Raw genomic sequence first — 22966 nt, forward strand, 5'->3', positions numbered from 1 at the left:
GTTCGGCGCGAGACAACCCCGATGCAGGGGTTAAAAAAGAACACCGGACAGCGCTTACCTGAATCCCCGCGCTCCGGTGACTTCTTACTTACCCGGTGAAGATGGCCGCCGGCATCTTCTCCCTCCGTGGACCGCAGGGCTTCTGTGCGGTCCATTGCCGATTCCAGCCTCCTGATTGGCTGGAATCGGCACGTGACGGGGCGGAGCTACACGGAGCTACACGGAGCCCCATTGAGAAGATAAGAAGACCCAGACTGCGCAAGCGCGTCTAATTTGGCCATTAGACGGCGAAAATTAGACGGCAACCATGGAGACGAGGACGCCAGCAACGGAACAGGTAAGTGAATAACTTTTGATAACTTCTGTATGGCTCATAATTAATGCACAATGTACATTACAAAGTGCATTAATATGGCCATACAGAAGTGTATAGACCCACTTGCTGCCGCGGGACAAAAATTTGGACCTGATGTACTTGAAATGCAAAAATAAAAGATTTCCCAATATTTTCATAATTATCATTATTCCATAATGTCCTTGTGCCATTGCTTCCCTTCCCTATACATAGTTATGTTCCCTGTGCACCACCACGTATCGGTGCAAACAGTAAGAACCAGGAAATATTACAGAACTCATAAAGTTAATTTATTGTATTTTGTATATCACAAACTCACACTTTCTCATTTTTACTTTTTTGGGTGATATTTTTTTAAAACAGACTCTGTCAGCTCCTATGAACTCGATAAGCCAGACATATGGGCTCATAGGAGCAGATACGTTGAATCCGGTGATGAGTCTTATGCTCACCTTTCCTGGCATTCCCCTGGCGTATGCTGTCAAAGCAGCTGCTGAATGCATCTAGCGGACTACCTGTGTGAGAGCGTGCCAAGTAGCCTATTAAATGCATTCAGTGGCGGCTTTGACAGCATGCACCAGGGAAACAGCAGGGAAGGTGAGTATAAGACTCATCGCCGGATTCAGCCTGCCAGCTCCTATGAGCCCATAAGTTTAACTTATGGGGCTTACGTTAGCTGACGGATTCTCTTCAAGTATCTTTGCTTCTTTTGGCTTATTCAGAAGAGCGTGTCCGACTTTGGTACATGAAAAGCGGACCAATTTTAATCTATGTGTATGCCCATGTTGCATTTAGCTGTATTGCATGTCTGTTTTTTTACTTCCCTTTATCATGTGTTTTTTTTCTCACATGCAAGAAAAAAAAACAAGAGAAAGCACAATTCTTTTTTTATACATTGGTTATCTTTGATCTGTAAAATGTGGATTGCACAGTGGTCCTGCCCTAGGGTCAAAAGACTCTGGATTAGGACCTAATCCGTAATTTATTCAGTAACCTATCGCAACCTGCGCAGAAATCCATGGGAGGCTATGTTGAACAAAAAGAGGGCAAATCTATCACCAAACTCCAGAAAATGTATCTCTTTTTTTTCTTTTTAGCTACAAAACAAACTATTGCTCATTCCTGGCAAAAAGCTTCTTTGGACTTTTCCGAAGTTAAGCGCAGAATGAACTGGTACTTGATCAATGAGAAATTAACATCAATAACAGAAGACAAGCACGGTAAATTTCTGGACACTATGGATAAATTACGCCCTCCCTACAATGGGGACGAGCCTACTAACCTCCCTATAAATGTATTTTCCTAAAAACAATCTTACAGCTCCCATACCCCTCGGGGTGGCAGCCCCAGGAGAGAGAAAACCTTTCCCCCCCACCCCCACCCCTAGAACTTTCCTACTTCCACCCTTTCCTTCATTGACCTGCGAATTGGCCCTGGCCAGGCCTTAGATTTCTTTTTTGCAAAATGTTCTCACAATAAAATAGCAATATAAGGCGAGAAAACATGACAGCGACAACTTTAGATTGCTACAACTTTAATATACATAGTTTAACCAGTGAATACAACACTTTGGAGCTATGTCATTATTAGAGATGAGCGAGCACGCTCGGTTAAAGCAGTTACCCAAGCGATCATCGCTCTTCTTGAGTAACTGCATACTGGTCCGAACAGATTCAGGGGACGACGGGGGTGGGTGGGAGCAGAGGGGGGTAGCGGTGGGGAGAGAGAGATCCCCCCCGCTACCCCCCCCCCCCCCCCGCTAACCCCCGCATCTGCTCGGACCAGTATGCAGTTTACTCGAGAAGAGCGATGCTGGCTCGAGTAACTGCCTTAACCGGGCATGCTCGCTCATCTCTAGTCATTATATTATGTAAAAACTTGTCTATTGCTATGTACTTTGATATATCTGAAAACTTTTAATAAAAACTATTGTTGAAAAAAGAAAAGAAAAGTGGAGTGCACATAGGTGTCATCCGAGAAATCCAACCAGAATAAGACACAATGTGATCTCTTTTCATATGGGCCATCGGTCTATAGAAGAGACATACTGTATATCTGCATAGCCCATTGGTAATGGAATGGGTCAGTGTACTGTCTATGTGCAAACACAGACAGCACCCCTATATAAATAGAATCTGGGGTTTAAAATCAAATCTGGGATTACTGTGGTTCCTTTTGTCTGATATCAAATCTTGTTTACAGCTCAGCAATAATTCAGAGTGACAACCATGCCATAATAGGGGGCATCTGGAATAGGTAAATCCTTTCCAAAATACTCTATACACACTATATATAGCATATATGGGGTCAAAACTGAATATTTCAAATGGGTAAATTAGAAAGTCCGGACAACTGAAATACAAATTTGGAACAATGAAAGAAACGTACAACTGACTATCATGCAGTCCAAATAAGCAAGCATGCAATATAGTGTTATGTGACGTGTCACAATATGTTTCGTGCTGTATTGTGCATACTGTATGGGGAGATAAAGAGATAAACCCTGATATCAGGCAGTATGGATCCTTAGCGCACCATTTTCTTTCGGAGATAAGAGTAAGGGTGTAGCACCCGGGCAGCCAATGGCAATCTGTTTGCTTATTGTTGTCCAAGCCTAATCGGCTTTAAAAGTGCATGACAAAAGCCCTGCACCAGGAACTGTCCAGTTTATCTGCACTGACCTGAACCAACCATGACTTTCTCTGAAGCTGAAAAGGCAGCCATCACCGGCATGTGGGCCAAGATTGCTCCCCATACTGATAGCATAGGTGCGGAGGCTCTAGAAAGGTAACACCGACTTCTGTTTTATTTTTTTCACAATGCACTTTGCCATTGTTGTCCTATTGTTGTTACATTTGGATCACATTTCATATTGCAGTCACTTTCCATGTAGTCTAACTATTTATTACTAATATATATTGATCAGAACTTTGCTTTTCCTGCAGGCTCTTCTGTTGCTTTCCTCAGACCAAAACCTACTTCAGCCACTTCGACCTGTGCCACGGCTCCAAGGATCTCCATAGCCATGGAGGAAAGGTTGTGAAGGCCATTGGTACTGCCGCCCAGCACCTGGATAGCATTGACAGTGCACTGTCCACCCTCAGTGATCTGCATGCCCAGAAGCTCAGAGTTGACCCTGGCAACTTCAGAGTAAGTGATTCATTCAAAATGCAGTGGGGATGATACAGTTATTGTTAAAAGCAACCTATATGGTTTCTACTGTCTTCTCTCAGAAGATCTGGAATTCACTTAAAGGGATTTTCCGGGACATAAAAAAATGTTAAAAGGTTTTAAAATGAAGTGAAATTAAATACTTACCTAACCCGGCAGCTCCTTTTCCAGCGCTGCAGTCTCGGTGCCTGCCACACGGAACCTACAAGGAGCGGCAGGTGGTCACGTGCCGTACATTGTGCATGTGACTGCTCAGCCACTCACAGGCTTCAGCGACCATAGAAGATCCCCACTGAAGCCTGTGAGTAGCTGACTGTCATGTGCACAATGAACAACACGTGACTCCCATGCCGCTTCTTCCGGGTTCTGTGAGGCGGGCACTGGGGCTGCATCACTGGACGAGGTGCGTCCGGGATATATGAGTATTCAATTTCAGTTCATTTTAAACTCATTTAACATTTTTTTTTCCCCAGAAAACCCCTTTAATTGCTATGTGTAAATATTCTACATTCCCCTTGTAATAGTTTTGATACATTTACTGCAATTAGTTTATACAAAATGAAAAAAATCTATATAATCAATTCGATAAATAAATAAATAAAATGGATGTTAAATATAAGATTTCATAGGAAGCTTATTAGCACTAAGCATAAGTCCAGGGGGAGAGTATCACAAAGATGTATGGAGTCTTATATAGGCCATGCAATGCTCCCTGGGAAAAATGCCATGTAAATGAGTGATAGAATAATCCTCCACAGCGCCACCTATTGGAATAGCAGCTACCCTGTAGAACTTTATAAAAGTTTGGATATTATTTCACAGCACTCCAATAGGTGGGGCTGTGGAGGAATATTCCATCACTCATTTGCAACACTCAACATACATATACATCTCTCTGTAAAGGACTGATTATGGTAAACTGCGTTATTTAAAAAGTTAATTCTTCGTTACACTAGTTTTATAGTTTAATAAATAAGTTGATATTTAGTATTATGAAGCTCTTAACATATGTGATTAATATTTGCATGATGCTATCTTGATTCCTAATGACAATTTGCTTGTCTTGTAGCTGCTGTCCCACTCCATCCAGGTGACTATGGCTGTCCACTTCCCCAATGACTTCAACGCTTGTACTCAGGCTGCTTGGGACAAGTTCCTGTGCAAGGTGTCCAGCGTCCTGGTGTCCAAGTACAGATAAACTGGGCCCCAGTGTGATAACTGGTTGTTAACATGAATTAATCAGTTCAATAAAATGAATTCAATCATTCATGGCCGTCTGGGTTGATTACTACATTTGTGGCGAATAGGGATAATTATATATCACGCTTGTCAACTCTTCCAGACTCAAAAAAGAGCAATCAAATCTTCTGTGACTACTGTAATACTCATCTCGCCTCATTCCCGCAGTCCTCTTCAGATACGGGCAGCATCTTGATGCTTTGGTCAACGCCAGTACTTTTTTAGTAACACATCCAGGAGTGAAAGGGTCTGGAATGAGGAAAGATGAATATCTGCAGTGTCTGGTCTGGGGTTTGGAGTATTTTAAGGGGTCTGCTCTAGGATCTCTATTTATTTTGGGGTTCTGGCCTGGCATCTATTTATTTAGGGAGTCTGGTTTGGGGGTCTGTATTTATTTAGGGGGTCTATATTTGTGTAGGGATCTGGTCAGGTGTCTGTAGTAATTTAGGGGGCTTGGATTAGTTTAGGGCAGTGTTCTTCAAACTGTGAACTCTAGGGTGGGTCTTACTGGTGGGGTTCACCCCTCCAGGGGGGCGTAACTAAAGGCTCAGGGGCCCCGTACCCATACCTAAACCATGCTGCACAGAGGCTTAACTTGAAGCTTCTGGGCCCCAATGCAAAACCTGTAACAGGGCCCCCAACTATAATGCTTTATTCATAGTACTGGGCTTCCTATATGGAGAAGAGAGGCCATATGGGCCCCCTAAGGCTCCTGGGCCCGGGTGTAACCGCATCCCTTGCACCCTCTATAGTTACGCCCCTGCATTATTGGTGAAATGCAGCTGGAAAGGTGGTTCTGACAGAAGTGACTTTATACTTATATACAGGCCTCTCTATGGTTGTACCAATCTGTCATTTAACACCATGGCTGACATCTTTTGCGCTTTATTATAATATTCTACTTGGTTCAGACTTTAAAATATGTTGTACCGTACTTGAAAAGGGGGTGTTAGGTCATTATTTAGAGGATCTCGTCAATGGAGTCTGGTCTAGGGTGTGTACTAATTTAGAGGGTCCTGTCCGGATATCAATTTACAGGTACTGATCTTATTAATTAACGGGCACAAGTCTGAGTGTGTATTTGTTTGGTAGTCTGGGGTCTGCATTCAATTTGGGGTACATTACAACTCCTGGGGCAATTTAGAAGGCAATTTGAAATGCTGGCATGACCTGCACCGTCGGCCATTGCTAGTGATGGGGAGTTCTGAGTCAGTGAATTAATCAAATTCATCCAATCATCACCCAGACCTATGTATTCCAGAATTTGAAAGTGAATTTTCTAAACCTCACATCTTTAATGGAACAAATTGCTGATGAGAACAATTTGTAGTAATGTGAAACTCCCCTAGTTAGCCTTGTCTATTTTTTTTATTTCTCTCACAGGCCGAAGGATCGATTCTTTAAATACCAATATAGGAGGAGATTTCTGTTTTGGCGCATTATACTTTCAGTAAAAATCATTGTATAAACCAGATGAAATTTTCGGTTATATTATGCGTGGCTTACTCCTGAGTTCAAAACCCTGTAACTACATTTCTCTGAATTTATATATTTCTGTAACTGAAAGTCTCCTATGTACTATTACCACATTTCCCTGAACATAAGACACTGTCATATATTCATTTTTGCCCCCAAAGAGGTGCTAGGTCTTATTTTTGGGGGGTGTCTTATTATACATACCTATCAGACTCGGTCCAGGTCCCTCCCACTGCTCTCCAGAGCTCCGATGCGCTTCTTGCAGTCCTTGGCCGCCCACAGAAGATCACTTCTTCTGGTTACAGGATTCATAAATCTCGCCTCCAGGAAGCAATTGCTCTGATTGGTTCATCGAGTGCTGCATTGATTGGCTGAGTAATGTTCAAGAACCAATGTAATGGCTGTGATTGGTTCATCGAACACTGCATTGACTGGCTGAGTAGCAGTTGAAGAACCAATCGTGTTGTGGAGGCAAGATTTATAAATTGGAAAATCAATGCCATGGCTCAGGCAATTCATAAACCCGCTTCCACAAAGCAATGGCTGTCATTGGTTCTTTGACTGCTGCTCAGCCAATCAATACAGAGCCCAATGAACCAATCACAGCCATCGCATTGCTTCATTGAGCGCTGCATCGATTCTCTGAGCAGTGTTTGAGAACCAATCAGAGCCATTGCTTCCTGGAGACAGGATCCACTTTCTAGACCAATCCTACTAGGTAATGTATTCCTTTTCTTTTATGTAATGCAGCTAGGCCTTATTTTCGGGGTAGGGCTTATATTTTAAGCCTCCCCAAAAAGTCTGAAAATCATGCTAGAGCTTATTTTCGGGGTAAATTTTATTTTCATGGAAACAGGGTAGGTGCAGAAAAAAAAACATATAAATACATACTTTCTGGAAATCTCCAGATTCAGAGGGGATATATATGTCTTTGAATACATTTTAACGTTAGGCTTATTGTAGGGATGATTTGAAGTACTGTTTGCAATATGCTACATGCTGTATATTCCAGCATGTTGAGATAACAACCTATATCATTAACAGCCAGTATAAAATCCTAGAAATAATTATTTGGCTATAAAAGATAAGCAAATGGGTGTAACTCAAATAAGGGACCAAGGAGGTGGGGTCTTACGTTTTTTTTTTTAAGTCTGCGTGTCTTTAAAAGTGCAAGTCAAAGGCACCACAAGTACAGTCCAGTTAAACTGACTTACCTGAAACAGCCATGACTTTCTCACCAATTGAGAAGGAAGCCATCATTGGTGTCGCTGACAAGGTTGCCGGCCATGAGGATGCCATAGGAGCAGAGGCTCTGGAGAGGTAACATCTACCTGCCATCTTATCATCACACTAGTGATTTGTAGTTCATTATATGGACTCATATTGATACATCATTACTTGATACTTAGATTTAATTTACCAGCCCTGGGCCCTTTACATTATAGTTACTTAATAATTAACCACGCAGTTGTTTTTCTTTTTTTGACTCCTAGTTATTCCCCGTGCTGATCATATGGTTGGTTATTAGTTTACTCTATATTCATATCATATAGCTTATGGATGCAGCTTGTGTTTTAAAGCATTAAAGGGGTTTCCCACTTCTAGCTGTTTAGCTGCAGGAAGCAGACAGCCCTGTACATTGCAAAGTGGCCCGGGTTGGTAAAGCAGGCTGAGTCCTATTAAAGTGAATGAAATTTGGCTTGCAGTACCAACCCAGACCATTACTCAATGTAGGGCACTGTCTGCTTCCTGCATCAAAGCAAATAGAAGACAAGATAATTGTCTGTAGCCATATCATGTTTTTAAACAATGACCTAGCACATTATCAGAATGTCTATTAGTTATCTATATTATATTACCACTGTATTAGCCTTTGAGAAAGTGCATGGGCAAAATGCATGTTGGGGATGCCAGCTGACAGATCTGTATGCCACCTTTTATACCAGGTGGATGGTATAATAGGTATACTGTCCTACTGGATTATTATTCTATTTTGATTTAGATGTATACAGAATCCTTTGTATACTCTACACTTGCACTTTGTTGCTATGTTCTGTACAGGATATGTTCTCTATATCTCTCCTATATAACTATATCTGTTATATCATTTTAGATACATTTTGTACTTGCACTTTATTAACTTAATTTGTCATGCTGATTAAGGATGATATATTGTATATATTTACCCTGCATAATGGTTGTCTGTGGAATGTAAATAGGGCTCCGCCTTCTGGTTGGCTATATGCTGTCCGGTTAATATGAGCGTTTTTTTTAATTATGCAGACTAATAAAGATCTTTATATTTTACATTTTTAGTTTTTTGTTTTGCTGTGGTTAGTTTTGGTGAAGTATATATATATATATATATATATATATATATATATATATATATATATATATATATACATACTTTAATCATATGTTCTTTTCCTGCAGGCTCTTCTGTTGCTTTCCTCAGACCAAAACTTACTTCAGCCACCTGGACCTGAGCCACGGCTCCAAGGATCTCAAACGCCATGGTGGAAATGTTATGAGGGCTATTGGTACTGCTGCCCATCATCTTGGTGACATTGACCATGCACTGTCCACCCTCAGTGATCTGCATGCCCAGAAGCTCAGGGTTGACCCTGGCAACTTCAAAGTAAGCTTTTTGGGCATCAAGCCTAAACCGGGGGGGTCAGACATGGAATAGGTACAATTCTTTTCATGATACGATCTCGGTGTCGGTTCCATTCCTGGATTTGGGATGCAAATACTGATGCTAAATGCTGACCAGAATATGACCATTTGTAGTCTTTACATATTTAAAGAGGTGCATTACATGTCATATGTTTGCAGTGTAACACCTGTTCTGCCTTAGAACAAATTGGTGCTTCTAAGGGCTCTTATCCACTTGCATTTTTTTAACACTGCGATATCGCTGCGTTTTTTTAATGCGATTGTCACTGGACTTTCTAATGTTAGAAATGCATCGCACAAAAATCGTAAAGCACAAACTTGCGATGCGTTTTTAACATTAAAAAGTCCCATTGACAATCGCGTAAAAAAATGCAACGATATCGCAGCGTTAGAAAAAAACCCAAGTGGGTAAGAGCCCTAAAGCTTCAACAACTATATAAAACAGGAAACAAGAGGCTGAACTGCCCGAGTATACCCAGAACTCTGATCAGGAAGGAATGCAATACTTATATCCATTGTCGATAACTCAAAATTAATGCAAAGATAGGTAGGTGGAAATTTATTACCACTGGAATTCAATGTGCCAGTCTTCGCACGAGCGTTGCGTTTGTACGTAGATCACATCGCGTCAAAGAATTGCGGCAATGCAGCATTGCCGCATTCTAATTGCTTTCGGAATTAGTGTTTTCTTGTCCATTGACATGAGCACATTGCTTGAATGGACTCTGCAGTGGCGGTCGGCAGATTGGCTTCTATTTAGCTTTAACAGCTAAATAGAAGCCGGCTGTCTTCTGCAACAAGCGCTGGAGCACGTAAACTCCCGCCCCCCCCCCCTCCCTTTTCTTTTGCTCCCATAGCAATCTATGTGAGCTTCCTGCGATTTCCTACAAAAGATAGGACATGGCCTATCTTTTGATGCTGCGAGGAGGAATCGCCGGAGATTCTGCAATTTTCAGTCACCATTTTTAAGCCATGAGAAAAAAATTGCCCATGTATATAAATGCATTGGAATCAAATGATTTACAACATAGCGATTTTTGGGCGACGTTTTCTCGCAGCTAATAGCTGCGAAAAAACGTTCATCTGAATAAGGCTTAAACCTAATCTGCATCGTACTGCTTAAAGCGACCCCCTGGTTCTGGCCATAAATGGCTGCACTGCTTCTCTGACTATATGTGATGTACACTGTGCATTAGTATGCATCACTAATGTAAGACACTACACCTGCTTTGATTGACCAGTGCTGTCCATGTAAAAGCCCATTCAGACGGGACGAATGTCGGGTAAACACTCGTCCCTGCATACACTCGCTCTTCCCTGCCCCTCTCCATTGACTTAACATAGCAACTGTTCAGTACTGAACGGCTGCTATTTACACTGAGCGATCAGTGAGCAGCTCATTGTCCCCACATATGCTGCATAAACGATGGATGATGAGCTGCTCGCTGATTCGACAGTGTACATAGCAGCCATTCAGTACTGAACAGCTGCTATGTTAAAGGGGTTGTCCCGAGGCAGCAAGTGGGTCTATACACTTCTGCATGGCCATAATAATGCACTTTGTAATGTACATTGTGCATTAATTATGAGCCATGCAGAAGTTATAAAAAGTTTTATACTTACCTGCTCCGTTGCTGGCGTCCTCGTCTCCATGGTGCCGACTAATTTTCGCCCTCCGATGGCCAAATTAGCCGCGCTTGCGCAGTCCGGGTCTTCTGCAGTCTTCTATGGGGCTCCGTGTAGCTCCGTGTAGCTCCGCCCCGTCACGTGCCGATTCCAGCCAATCAGGAGGCTGGAATCGGCAGTGGACCGCACAGAAGAGCTGCGGTCCACGGAGGAAGAGGCCATCTTCAGCGGTGAGTAGAGAAGTCACCGGAGCGCGGGGATTAAGGTAAGCGCTCCGGTGAGCTTTCTTTACCTCCCTGCATCGGGGTTGTCTCGCGCCGAACGGGGGGGGGGTTGAAAAAAAAAAAAACCCGTTTCGGCGCGGGACAACCCCTTTAAGTCAATGGAGAGGGGTGGGGAAGAGCGAGGAGAGAAATCTCCTGCAGCCATCCTGCGTCCCTGCTGGACGCTCTGTGAGCGAGGAGACACAGGGACGAGTGTTGAGCGTTGTTTTCCTGACATTCGTCCCTTCTAAATGGACCTTTTGTGGTGCTGGGCAGTCAGAGCAGCATGTAGTATCTTAGATTACCAATACATAATAATATACAGTATAGCCGGTAGTCAGCGAAGATTAGTTTCAATTCGCCATTAGTGTTGTCTTGGATCTGCAAACGATGGTGCAAGGATGAAGCCGCAGTCATATTCAATCTGTGTATAAACCAGGTTCAACGAAAATTGCAGCACTCATTTTTATTAAAAGCATCACTTTATTGAAAGCAGCTTACGTGTCTAAACTGTCTAAACTATAAAAAGTTCTAAATCAAAACGCTTGTTTGCCCAACAATCAGGCCGTGTAAAAGGGCAAAGATCAACTCATTTATGAGAGCACTTGGTTGCACATCTCAATGTCAATGTGGAGACATGCAGCTGATTAATGATGGTTGTTGTTAACAATCTGTCGTCCTCATAGAGCAGATAATCTGTCAATGTACAGTGTTATCTCGAAAATAAGATTCTGTCTTATATTAATTTTTGCCCCAAAAGATGGACTAGGTCTTATTTTCAGGGGAGGTGTTATTGTACTTACCTAGCAGGCTCAGTCCAGATACCTCCCGTTACTCTCTGGAGCTCTGACTCGCTTCTTGCAGTCCCCTTCCTCTCAAACAACATCACTTCCTTGTTACGGCATATATAAGCAATAGGAAGCAATAGCTGTTGATTGGTTCTTCGCCTGTTGCTCAGCCAATCAATGCAGCGCCAGATGAACCAATGTGATGGCTGTGATTGTTTTATCCAGTGCTGCATTGATTGGTTCTTCTACTGCTGCTCAGCCAATCAACAGCCATTGCGTTGTGCAGGCAGGATTTATGAATTGGCTGAGCCATGGCCAATCACAGCCATTGCATGGGTTTATCCAGTGCTGCATTAATTGGCTGTGCAGCAGTCGAAGAACCAATCACAGCCATAGCTTCTTGGATATGACTCCTGTAACTAGGAAGTGATGTTGTATGAGTGGCGGAGGACTGTGTGAGGGACCTGGACTGAGCCTTCTAGGTAATGTATCCTTTTTTTTTTACTGTAGTGTAACTAGGACTTATTTTAAAGGTAGGTCTTATTTTCAGGCAAACAGGGTACATGGAAGGAATAAGCGTTGACCGACATGCTCATTTTTGGTCATGACTATTAGCATAAGCAGATTATTTGCCAATGTAAATGGACTATTAGACTGCAGTGTCTATATACAGTGATGTGTAGAAGATGCAGAAAACAAACAGTACAAAATATGTGAGTTAAACATTATTGCAAAAATGATTTTCAGGCCTAAATACAGGCATTTAAGTGAAAGACATAATGAAATTATCCACAAATGTTGGCCACAGCCTTCAATATTCATGCAATGCTAGTCTATCTTGATTCCTAATGCTAATTTGCTTCTCTTGTAGATGCTGACCCACTGCATCCTGGTGACTGTGGCTATCCACTTCTGTGAGGAGTTCACCCCTGTTGCACATGCTGCCTTGGACAAGTTCCTGTGCAAGGTGTCCAGCGTCCTGGTGTCCAAGTACAGATAAATTGGGCCTCAGTGGGATAACTGGTTCTTAGCGTGACTTTGCCAGTTATTTAATAAAGCTCATTTCCACAGCACGCAGTTGTCTATGTCACCATTATGTTGTCAGTTTGCACAAGTAATAATTGTGAATAGTTTTAAAGTGATTGTGTCATCAGAGTATGGTGTCCCATTTAGGCCTCTTTCACACAGCTGAGAAAAGCACACAAGATTTGTGTGTTGCGTGATGCACAAATCTCGCATGAATATAAACCCCATTATTTTGAATGGGGTCATATACAGGAGCGATTTTTTTCAGCATTGTATCGTGGAGCGGGGAAAAAAAATAAATAAATCGCAGCATGTCCTATTTTTGGGTGTTCCCTTGAAATGCCTCGGCCATTGTTTTCAATGGGGAAGTAAAACACATCACACGGCGTGCAACTTTTCCATTGAAAACAATGGGAAATAGTTGTCCATCCGCCGGCACGGCTGAAAGCTGCGCTGGAGGATCGCAACTGCGTTGAAGTGATGGGAGGCATTTTTGACACAACACCTCATCGCACGTGCATGAGCACGATATTGAGCCAAGATTAACGGACAGATATCGTGCTCGGCCAAGTGAAACTAGAGTTAAGTGTAGCGCATTGACTGGACCACTGGGCAATGATGAGGGCTCATTCACATGCATGAATAGAGTCGATGAAAGTAAACAGCCTTTCATTGATCCGTACATATTAGCGTGTAAACACTGCGGGTCAATACACTCAAACAATAGGACATAGCATGCTCTATTTCTTTGTGTACCACCCTATACTTTTGTGTGGGCGCGTACGCAGGCAGTGTCAATATGCAATATACTGTGTACGGGGAGTGATTCATACGCAAACCCCGTTATGAAACAGAACATAATTTAAAAAAAAGACAGAGTCACGCTGCGCATTTCTGCGTGCGTGAGATACACAGGCATGCACAGTGCACTCGCTGCCATACGCGGTCTCTGCCGGCATCACACACATCGGTAAAATGTTGTGGGACACCTACAGCATTTTACGCATAAGGTCTAGGCAATTTTCCAGCGCGTAAAAACGGACGGCGGGAAAAGATAGTGCATACGGTGAGCATTCTGACCGCCCGCTTTTACGCCGCCCGGAAAAGATAGGTGTGGACCTATCTTTTCAGCCAGAATATGCCGACCGTTCCCATAGACTCCTATGAGAGCCTATGAGAGCTGCCGGAAAAGGGAGGTGGGAGGGAGTTTAGCAACTCCTCTGCTAACTATCTCCCCCTTCCCGCCCCTTGCTGTCTGTTGGCAAAGGGAGGAGGCAGAATGGGGTGGGAGATTAGCACACTAGCTCCTGTCCTGCCCCTGCCATTGTCATCAGTCAGCAAAGGATGAAGAGGGGGGGGGGGGTTTAGCAGAGCTATAGTCGCCACATCTAGGCTGTCCGAACGGGCGCTTACATGGTAGATGCAGCCATGACTTGGTCACTGCCACTGGCGTAACTATAGGGGATGCGGTTGCACCCGGGCCCAGGAGCTTTAGTGGGCCCATTAGGCTCCTCTTCTGCATATAAGGAGCCCAGTACAATGAATAAAGCATTATAGTTGGGGGCCCTGTTACAGGTTTTGCATTGGGGTCCAGGAGCTTCAAGTTAAGGCTCTGGTCCCGGCTGCCTCTCGAAAATCACCGCGCCCGTGTGAAGGAGCCCTGAAAGTGTAAATGATTTAAGGAAAAATTAACCCCCATGTTAACCCCTCTACAAGACCTCTTTTTTACGTTTATCTTTTATTTCTTAGTAAATTTACTGTTCTTTTAAAAAGGGTATACATGATAGAGACATAACTTGAAGCTGATGGACCTCAGTGGAAAATCTGTAGTAGCTTCTCCCAACAGAGCAGGGTATCTATCTATCTATCTATCTAAAGTAGAGATGAGCGAGCGTACTTGTCCGAGCTTGATGCTCGTTTGAGTATAAGGGTCAAGTGTAAGGAGATAAAAAAAAAAAAAAGAAAAGAAAGAAGTGCCACTAATGTAGGTATTAATAGACCGAATTTCACTGAGTCAGCAAATCAGACTCAGTAGATGTATATTATGGGTCTATTTTGGTGTAACCAAAGATCTGTTGGACATGTGTCATTCAGATATGGAAAGTGATGCACGTTTTTTTGTTTTTTTTATCTCCTTATACTTGATTCTACATATGTGTGTTTTGTCTTCCACTTCTTCTTTTATTGATAGCTATTAAAAGTTATATTTTAAAATTACTAATTTGAAGGTCCACGCAGTCAAGCTCCTTGAATGTTAGATACTGGACTGATACTGCCTCCGTAAAATTATTTTGAGTATTAGGGTGTTCGAGATGCTCGACTCCATTACATTTCCTTCCCTGAGAAATTTGCGCGCTTTTCTGGCCAATAGAAACACAGGGAAGGCATTACAACTTCCTCCTGTGACGTTCCAGCCCTATACCACCCCCCTGCAGTGAGTGGCTGGGGAGATCAGATGACACCCGAGTATTAAAATCTGGCCCGCCCGCGGCTCGCCACAGATGCACGCTGACAGAGATCAGGGAAAGTGCTGTCTTGCTGTAGCTGCTATAGGGAGAGTGTTAGGTGTTATTTTAGTCTTCAAGAACCCCAACGGTCCTTCTTAGGGCCACATCTGACCGTGTGCAGTACTGTTGAGGCTGCTTTTAGCAGTGTTCCACAATTATTATTTTTTTGTATATCGGGCGTGCAGACCATTGCGTCCTCAGTCTGCAGTCATTGTACAGAGTATAAGGCCAGTACTGGTGAGGCAGGGAAAGAGGTATACTGGCTATATAGGCAGTGGGCTTTTTCCCAAAAAGTGGAAAAAAATACTATATTTGGCCTGCCTGTGACCGTCTTCAGTTTACGGCGTGTCTGCTGGGGGTAGTAGTCGCTGATTAATACCCAGCCTTGCGCATAATTGTTTCCTGGCTGCACTGTGCTTTCAGTTACCACAGTCATCCTCCAACAGGGAACTCCATATACAGGCTATATCACAGGCAGTGGGCTTTTTCCCAAAAAGTGGAAAGAAAATACTATATTTGGCCTGCCTGTGACCGTCTTCAGTTTACGGCGTGTGTGCTGGGGGTCGTAGTCGCTGATTAATACCCAGCCTTGCGCATAATTGTTTCCTGGCTGCACTGTGCTTTCAGTAACCACAGTCATCCTCCAACAGGGAACTCCATATACAGGCTATATCACAGGCAGTGGGCTTTTTCCCAAAAAGTGGAAAAAAATACTATATTTGGCCTGCCTGTGACCGTCTTCAGTTTACGGCGTGTGTGCTGGGGGTCGTAGTCGCTGATTAATACCCAGCCTTGCGCATAATTGTTTCCTGGCTGCACTGTGCTTTCAGTAACCACAGTCATCCTCCAACAGGGAACTCCATATACAGGCTATATCACAAGCAGTGGGCTTTTTCCCAAAAAGTGGAAAAAAATACTATATTTGGCCTGCCTGTGACCGTCTTCAGTTTACAGCGTGTGTGCTGGGGGTAGTAGTCGCTGATTAATACCCAGCCTTGCGCATAATTGTTTCCTGGCTGCACTGTGCTTTCAGTAACCACAGTCATCCTCCAACAGGGAACTCCATATACAGGCTATATCACAGGCAGTGGGCTTTTTCCCAAAAAGTGGAAAAAAAATACTATATTTGGCCTGCCTGTGACGGTCTTCAGTTTACGGCGTGTCTCCTGGGGGTAGTAGTCGCTGATTAATACCCAGCCTTGCGCATAATTGTTTCCTGGCTGCACTGTGCTTTCAGTAACCATAGTCATCCTCCAACAGGGAACTCCATATACAGGCTATATCACAAGCAGTGGGCTTTTTCCCAAAAAGTGGAAAAAAAAATACTATATTTGGCCTGCCTGTGACCGTCTTCAGTTTACGGCGTGTCTCCTGGGGGTAGTAGTCGCTGATTAATACCCAGCCTTGCGCATAATTGTTTCCTGGCTGCACTGTGCTTTCAGTAACCATAGTCATCCTCCAACAGGGAACTCCATATACAGGCTATATCACAGGCAGTGGGCTTTTTCCCAAAAAGTGGAAAAAAATACTATATTTGGCCTGCCTGTGACCGTCTTCAGTTTACAGCGTGTCTGCTGGGGGTAGTAGTCCCTGATTAATACCCAGCCTTGCGCATAATTGTTTCCAGGCTGCACTGTGCTTTCAGTAACCACAGTCATCCTCCAACAGGGAACTCCATATACAGGCTATATCACAAGCAGTGGGCTTTTTCCCAAAAAGTGGAAAAAAATACTATATTTGGCCTGCCTGTGACTGTCTTCAGTTTACGGCGTGTGTGCTCGGGGTAGTAGTCGCTGATTAATACCCAGCCTTGCGCATAATTGTTTCCTGGCTGCACTGTGCTTTCAGTAACCACAGTCATCCTCCAACAGGGAACTCCATATACAGGCTATATCACAGGCAGTGGGCTTTTTCCCAAAAAGTGGAAAAAAATACTATATTTGGCCTGCCTGTGACCGTCTTCAGTTTACGGCGCGTGTGCTGGGGGTAGTAGTCGCTGATTAATACCCAGCCTTGCGCATAATTGTTTCCTGGCTGCACTGTGCTTTCAGTAACCACAGTCATCCTCCAACAGGGAACTCCATATACAGGCTATATCACAGGCAGTGGGCTTTTTCCCAAAAAGTGGAAAAAAATACTATATTTGGCCTGCCTGTGACCGTCTTCAGTTTACGGCATGTGTGCTGGGGGTAGTAGTCGCTGATTAATACCCAGCCTTGCGCATAATTGTTTCCTGGCTCTGCTGTGTCCATTACATGATCGCCGTCATCCCGCCAGAGGGAAAGAGTATACAATATACGCTGCATACGGTGTCTGTCTGGTTTTTCACCTCACCATTTTAAAAAATTGAAGCAAAATACTTAAGGCCTACCACTGGCCTTTGGCCACTTGACTGGTTCTGCCCTGTGAATTCCAGTAGCTCAGTCATACGCACCTAGGTCTCACTACAGGCTTGCGCATAATTGTTTCCTGGGTCTGCTGTGCGTTCCGTAAGCGAAGTCAGCCTCCAACCACAGGCCAATAAGCGGCACATTTAATTACAGCGTTCTGTTTCTGCTCTACTCGTAATACACCCTGCTGAGGGGTAGGGGTAGGCCTAGAGGACGTGGACAGTGGCGAGGACGCGGAGGCCCAAGTCAGGGTGTGGGCACAGGCCGAGCTCCTGGTCCAGGTGTATCTCAGCCGACTGCTGCGGGATTAGGAGAGAGGCAAGTTTTTGGGGTCCCCAGATTCATCTCACAATTAATGGGTCCACACAGTAGACCTTTATTAGAAACTGAGCAGTGTGAGCAGGTCCTGTCGTGGATGGCAGAAAGTGCATCCAGCAATCTATCGACCACCCAGTCTTCTATGCCGTCCACAACTGCAACTCTGAATCCTCTGGCTGCTGCTCCTCCTTCCTCCCAGCCTCCTCACTCCATGAAAATGACACATTCTGAGGAGCAGGCAGACTCCCAGGAACTGTTCTCGGGCCCCTGCCGAGATTGGGCAGCAATGGTTCCTCTCCCACCGGAGGAGTTTGTCGTGACCGATGCCCAACCTTTGGAAAGTTCCCGGGGTCCGGGGGATGAGGCTGGGGACTTCCGGCAACTGTCTCAAGAGCTTTCAGTGGGTGAGGAGGACGATGACGATGAGACACAGTTGTCTATCAGTGAGTTAGTAGTAAGGGCAGTAAGTCCGAGGGAGGAGCGCACAGAGGATTCGGAGGAAGAGCAGCTGGACGATGAGGTGACTGACCCCACCTGGTTTGCTAAGCCTACTGAGGACAGGTCTTCAGAGGGGGAGGCAAGTGCAGCAGCAGGGTAGGTTGGAAGAGGCAGTGCGGTGGCCAGGGGTAGAGGCAGGGCCAGACCGAATAATCCACCAACTGTTTCCCAAAGCGCCCCCTCGCGCCATGCCACCCTGCAGAGGCCGAGGTGCTCAAAGGTGTGGCAGTTTTTCACTGAGAGTGCAGACGACCGACGAACTGTGGTGTGCAAGGTTCGTCGCACCAAGATCAGCCGGGGAGCCACCACCACCAGCCTCACCACCACCAGCATGCGCAGGCATATGATGGCCAAGCACCCCACAAGGTGGGACAAAGGCCGTTCACCGCCTCCGGTTTGCACCACTGCCTCTCCCCCTGTGCCCCAACCTGCCACTGAGATCCAACCCCCCTCTCAGGACACAGGCACGACCGTCTCCCGGCCTGCACCCACACGCTCACCTCCGCTGTCCTCGGCCCCATCCAGCAATGTCTCTCAGCGCACCGTCCAGCGGTCGCTAGCGCAACAGTTTGAGCGCAAGCGCAAGTACGCCGCCACGCACCCGCACGCTCAAGCGTTAAACGTGCACATAGCCAAATTGATCAGCCTGGAGATGCTGCCGTATAGGCTTGTGGAAACGGAGGCTTTCAAAAATATGATGGCGGCGGCAGCCCCGCGCTACTCGGTTCCCAGTCGCCACTACTTTTCCCAATGTGCCATCCCAGCCCTGCACGACCACGTCTCCTGCAACATTGTACGCGCCCTCACCAACGTGGTTACTGGCAAGGTCCACGTAACAACGGACACATGGACAAGCACAGGCGGGCAGGGCCACTATATCTCCCTGACGGCACATTGGGTGAATTTAGTGGAGGCTGGGACCGAGTCAGAGCCTGGGACCGCTCACGTCCTACCCACCCCCAGAATTGCGGACCCCAGCTCGGTGCTGGTATCTGCGGCGGTGTATGCTTCCTCCACTAAACCACCCTCCTCCTCCTCCTACGCAACCTCTGTCTCGCAATCAAGATGTGTCAGCAGCAGCACGTCGCCAGCAGTCGGTGTCACGTGGCGTGGCAGTACAGCGGTGGGCAAGCGTCAGCAGGCCGTGCTGAAACTACTCAGCTTAGGAGAGAAGAGGCACATGGTCCACGAACTGCTGCAGGGTCTGACAGAGCAGACCGACCGCTGGCTTTCGCCGCTGAGCCTCCAACCGGGCATGGTCGTGTGTGACAACGGCCGTAACCTGGTGGCGGCTCTGCAGCTCGGCAGCCTCACGCACGTGCCATGCCTGGCCCATGTCTTTAATTTGGTGGTTCAGCAGTTTCTGAAAAGCTACCCACGCTTGTCAGACCTGCTCGGAAAGGTGCGCCGGCTCAGCGCACATTTCCGCAAGTCCAACATGGACGCTGCCACCCTGCGGACCCTGCAACATCGGTTTAATCTGCCAGTGCACCGACTGCTGTGCGACGTGCCAACACAGTGGAACTCTACGCTCCACATGTTGGCCAGGCTCTATGAGCAGCGTAGAGCTATAGTGGAATACCAACTCCAACATGGGCGGCGTAGTGGGAGTCAGCCACCTCAATTCTTTACAGAAGAGTGGGGCTGGTTGGCAGACATCTGCCAGGTCCTTGGAAACTTTGAGGAGTCTACCCAGATGGTGAGCGGCGATGCTGCAATCATTAGCGTCACTATTCCTCTGCTATGCCTCTTGAGAAGTTCCCTGCAAAGCATAAAGGCAGGCGCTTTGTGCTCGGAAACGGAGGCGGGGGAAGACAGTATGTCACTGGATAGTCAGAGCACCCTCATGTCTATATCTCAGCGCGTTTTGGAGGAGGAGGAGGAGGGGGAGGAGCATGAGGAGGAGGGGGAAGAGACAGCTTGGCCCACTGCTGAGGGTACCCATGCTGCTTGCCTGTCATCCTTTTAGCGTGTATGGCCTGAGGAGGAGGAGGAGGAGGATCCTGAAAGTGATCTTCCTAGTGAGGACAGCCATGTGTTGCGTACAGGTACCCTGGCACACATGGCTGACTTCATGTTAGGATGCCTTTCTCATGACCCTCGCGTTACACGCATTCTGGCCACTACGGATTACTGGGTGTACACACTGCTCGACCCACGGTATAAGGAGAACCTTTCCACTCTCATACCCGAAGAGGAAAGGGGTTCGAGAGTGATGCTATACCACAGGACCCTGGTGGACAAACTGATGGTAAAATTCCCATCCGACAGCGCTAGTGGCAGAAGGCACAGTTCCGAGGGCCAGGTAGCAGGGGAGGCGCGGAGATCAGGCTGCATGTACAGCGCAGGCAGGGGAACACTCTCCAAGGCCTTTGCCAGCTTTATGGCTCCCCAGCAAGACTGTGTCACCGCTCCCCAGTCAAGGCTGAGTCGGCGAGAGCACTGTAAAAGGATGGTGAGGGAGTACGTAGCCGATCGCACGACCATCCTCAGTGACGCCTCTGCTCCCTACAACTACTGGGTGTCGAAGCTGGACACGTGGCCTGAACCCGCGCTGTATGCCCTGGAGGTGCTTGCTTGCTTGCCCTGCGGCTAGCGTCTTGTCAGAGAGGGTGTTTAGTGCGGCTGGGGGAATCATCACGGATAAGCGTACCCGCCTGTCAACTGACAGTGCCGACAGGCTTACACTCATAAAGATGAACAAAGTCTGGATTTCCCCAGACTTCTCTTCTCCACCAGCGGACAGCAGCGGTATCGAAACAATACGTAGGCTGCACCCGCGGATGGAAGCATTGTTCTCTATCACCATAAAAAACGGGGACCTTTTAGCTTCATCAATCTGTGTATTCTAGTCATCCCCCTCCTCCTGCTCCTTCTCCTGAAACCTCACGTAATCACGCCGAACGGGCAATTTTTCTTAGGCCCACAAGGCTCAGTCATATTACTTTTGTAAACAATGTTTATACGTTTCAATTCTCATTAAAGCGTTGAAACTTGCACCTGAACCAATTTTTATTTTAACTGGGCTGCCTCCAGGCCTAGTTACAAATTAAGCCACAGTAACCAAAGCGATTAATGGGTTTCACCTGCCCTCTTGGTTGGGCATGGGCAATTCTTCTGAGGTACATTAGTACTGTTGGTACACCAATTTTTTTGGGCCCTCGCCTACAGTGTAATCCTAGTCATTTTTATGGGCTTCGCCTGCACTCATGGTACAGCAAGGTGTGTGGGGTTGGCCTACACTTTTGCTACATAAATGTAACTGGGGCCTTGTCTATACTGCAACTACTGAAATGTGAAAGAGACTGTTATTTCTCTAAACTGCTGCAACGGGAATGTTACTGTGGCCTGTCTTGACTGCTACTACTACTGAAATGGAACTAAGACTGTGCTCCCCCTATACTGCTGCTTCGGAATTGTTACTGGGGCCTGTTTTGACTGCTACTACTACTGAAATGGAACTAAGACTGTGCTCCCCCTATACTGCTGCTTCGGAATTGTTACTGGGGCCTGTCTTGACTGCTACTACTACTGAAATGGAACTAATACTGTGCTCTCCCTATACTGCTGCTTCGGAATTGTTACTGGGGCCTGTCTTGACTGCTACTACTACTGAAATGGAACTAATACTGTGCTCTCCCTATACTGCTGCTTCGGAATTGTTACTGGGGCCTGTCCAGACTGCTACTACTACTGAAATGGAACTAATACTGTGCTCCCCCTATACTGCTGCTAGTGATATGTTACTGGGGCCTGTCTTGACTGCTACTATTACTGAAACGGAACTAATACTTTGCCCCCCTATACTGCTGCTAGTGGTGTGTTACTGGGGCCTGTCTTGACTGCTACTACTACTGAAATGGAACTAATACTGTGCTCCCCCTATACTGCTGCTAGTGATATGTTACTGGGGCCTGTCCCTAATGCTACCGCTGAAATGTTACTAATTCTGGGCTCTGCCTATACCGCTGTTAATGCTATGTCACTGGGGTGTGGAAACGGAGGCTTCCCAAAGACATGATGGCGGCGAGGCCATTTCCCACCAACGCGGTTACTGTTAAGGTGCATATAACCACGGACACGTGGAGAGGACACGTAGTGCCTCAAAAACATCCCCCTCCTCCTCCAACAATGAAAACATTCTTGGCAAATACCTTAGCATTGGTCCGTCTGGTGGCAGTCCAAGAATTTCACCTTTAACGACACAACAAGAGAGCCCCCCCACTATTCCCCCGCCACGGCCCACTTAATCCTGGCTACATTCCGAAAACCAACTAAATAAAACCGCGCTACTAGGTCCGCAGTCGCGACCACATTCCCACCAACGCGGTTACTGTTAAGGTACATATTAGCAGTCTGACTGGGGTATGCACTGTGGGCCGAAGCCCACCTGTATATTTATCTGACGTTAGCTCATTTATGTACCGCCGATGGGTTCCAGGGAGCCACCCATGCTGTGGGTCCACAGGGACTTCACATTACGGATTTGTACCTGCCAGTGTCTATATATTAAAAACCCCGGTCAGACTGGGGCATGCAGTGTGGGCCGAAGCCCACCTGCATTTAATCTGACAATACCTCAGCTGTGCTGGGCACTGCAATGGGATTTGTTTATGTACCGCCGGTGGGT

General features: G+C 46.0%; 2 protein-coding genes across 2 annotated transcripts; both read left to right on the forward strand.

Annotated features, from left to right (window-relative positions):
* The first annotated feature begins 2999 nt into the window (after window positions 1-2999).
* LOC136576649 (hemoglobin subunit alpha-5-like) lies at window positions 3000-4793 on the forward strand. Its single transcript, XM_066576132.1, has 3 exons — window positions 3000-3142; window positions 3301-3505; window positions 4596-4793. Exons 1-3 carry the CDS (start codon window positions 3048-3050, stop codon window positions 4722-4724), a joined length of 429 nt encoding a protein of 142 aa, XP_066432229.1. The 5' UTR covers window positions 3000-3047; the 3' UTR covers window positions 4725-4793.
* A 2612-nt stretch (window positions 4794-7405) lies between these two features.
* LOC136576650 (hemoglobin subunit alpha-5-like) lies at window positions 7406-12670 on the forward strand. The gene is made up of 3 exons (XM_066576133.1): window positions 7406-7561; window positions 8678-8882; window positions 12469-12670. Exons 1-3 carry the CDS (start codon window positions 7467-7469, stop codon window positions 12595-12597), a joined length of 429 nt encoding a protein of 142 aa, XP_066432230.1. The 5' UTR covers window positions 7406-7466; the 3' UTR covers window positions 12598-12670.
* Window positions 12671-22966: the final 10296 nt, after the last annotated feature.

This window comes from Eleutherodactylus coqui, chromosome 8 (genome assembly GCF_035609145.1).
Source record: "Eleutherodactylus coqui strain aEleCoq1 chromosome 8, aEleCoq1.hap1, whole genome shotgun sequence".
Taxonomy (NCBI): domain Eukaryota; kingdom Metazoa; phylum Chordata; class Amphibia; order Anura; family Eleutherodactylidae; genus Eleutherodactylus; species Eleutherodactylus coqui.

Excerpts from the sequence above, each read along its gene's own strand:
- LOC136576649 (XM_066576132.1), top strand. The coding sequence starts at position 3,048 with ATGACTTTCTCTGAAGCTGAAAAGGCAGCCATCACCGGCATGTGGGCC. Across the intron at positions 3,143-3,300 it reads GGTGCGGAGGCTCTAGAAAG|GCTCTTCTGTTGCTTTCCTC; the intron begins GTAACACCGACT and ends CTTTTCCTGCAG. Across the intron at positions 3,506-4,595 it reads TTGACCCTGGCAACTTCAGA|CTGCTGTCCCACTCCATCCA; the intron begins GTAAGTGATTCA and ends CTTGTCTTGTAG.
- LOC136576650 (XM_066576133.1), top strand. The coding sequence starts at position 7,467 with ATGACTTTCTCACCAATTGAGAAGGAAGCCATCATTGGTGTCGCTGAC. Across the intron at positions 7,562-8,677 it reads GGAGCAGAGGCTCTGGAGAG|GCTCTTCTGTTGCTTTCCTC; the intron begins GTAACATCTACC and ends CTTTTCCTGCAG. Across the intron at positions 8,883-12,468 it reads TTGACCCTGGCAACTTCAAA|ATGCTGACCCACTGCATCCT; the intron begins GTAAGCTTTTTG and ends CTTCTCTTGTAG.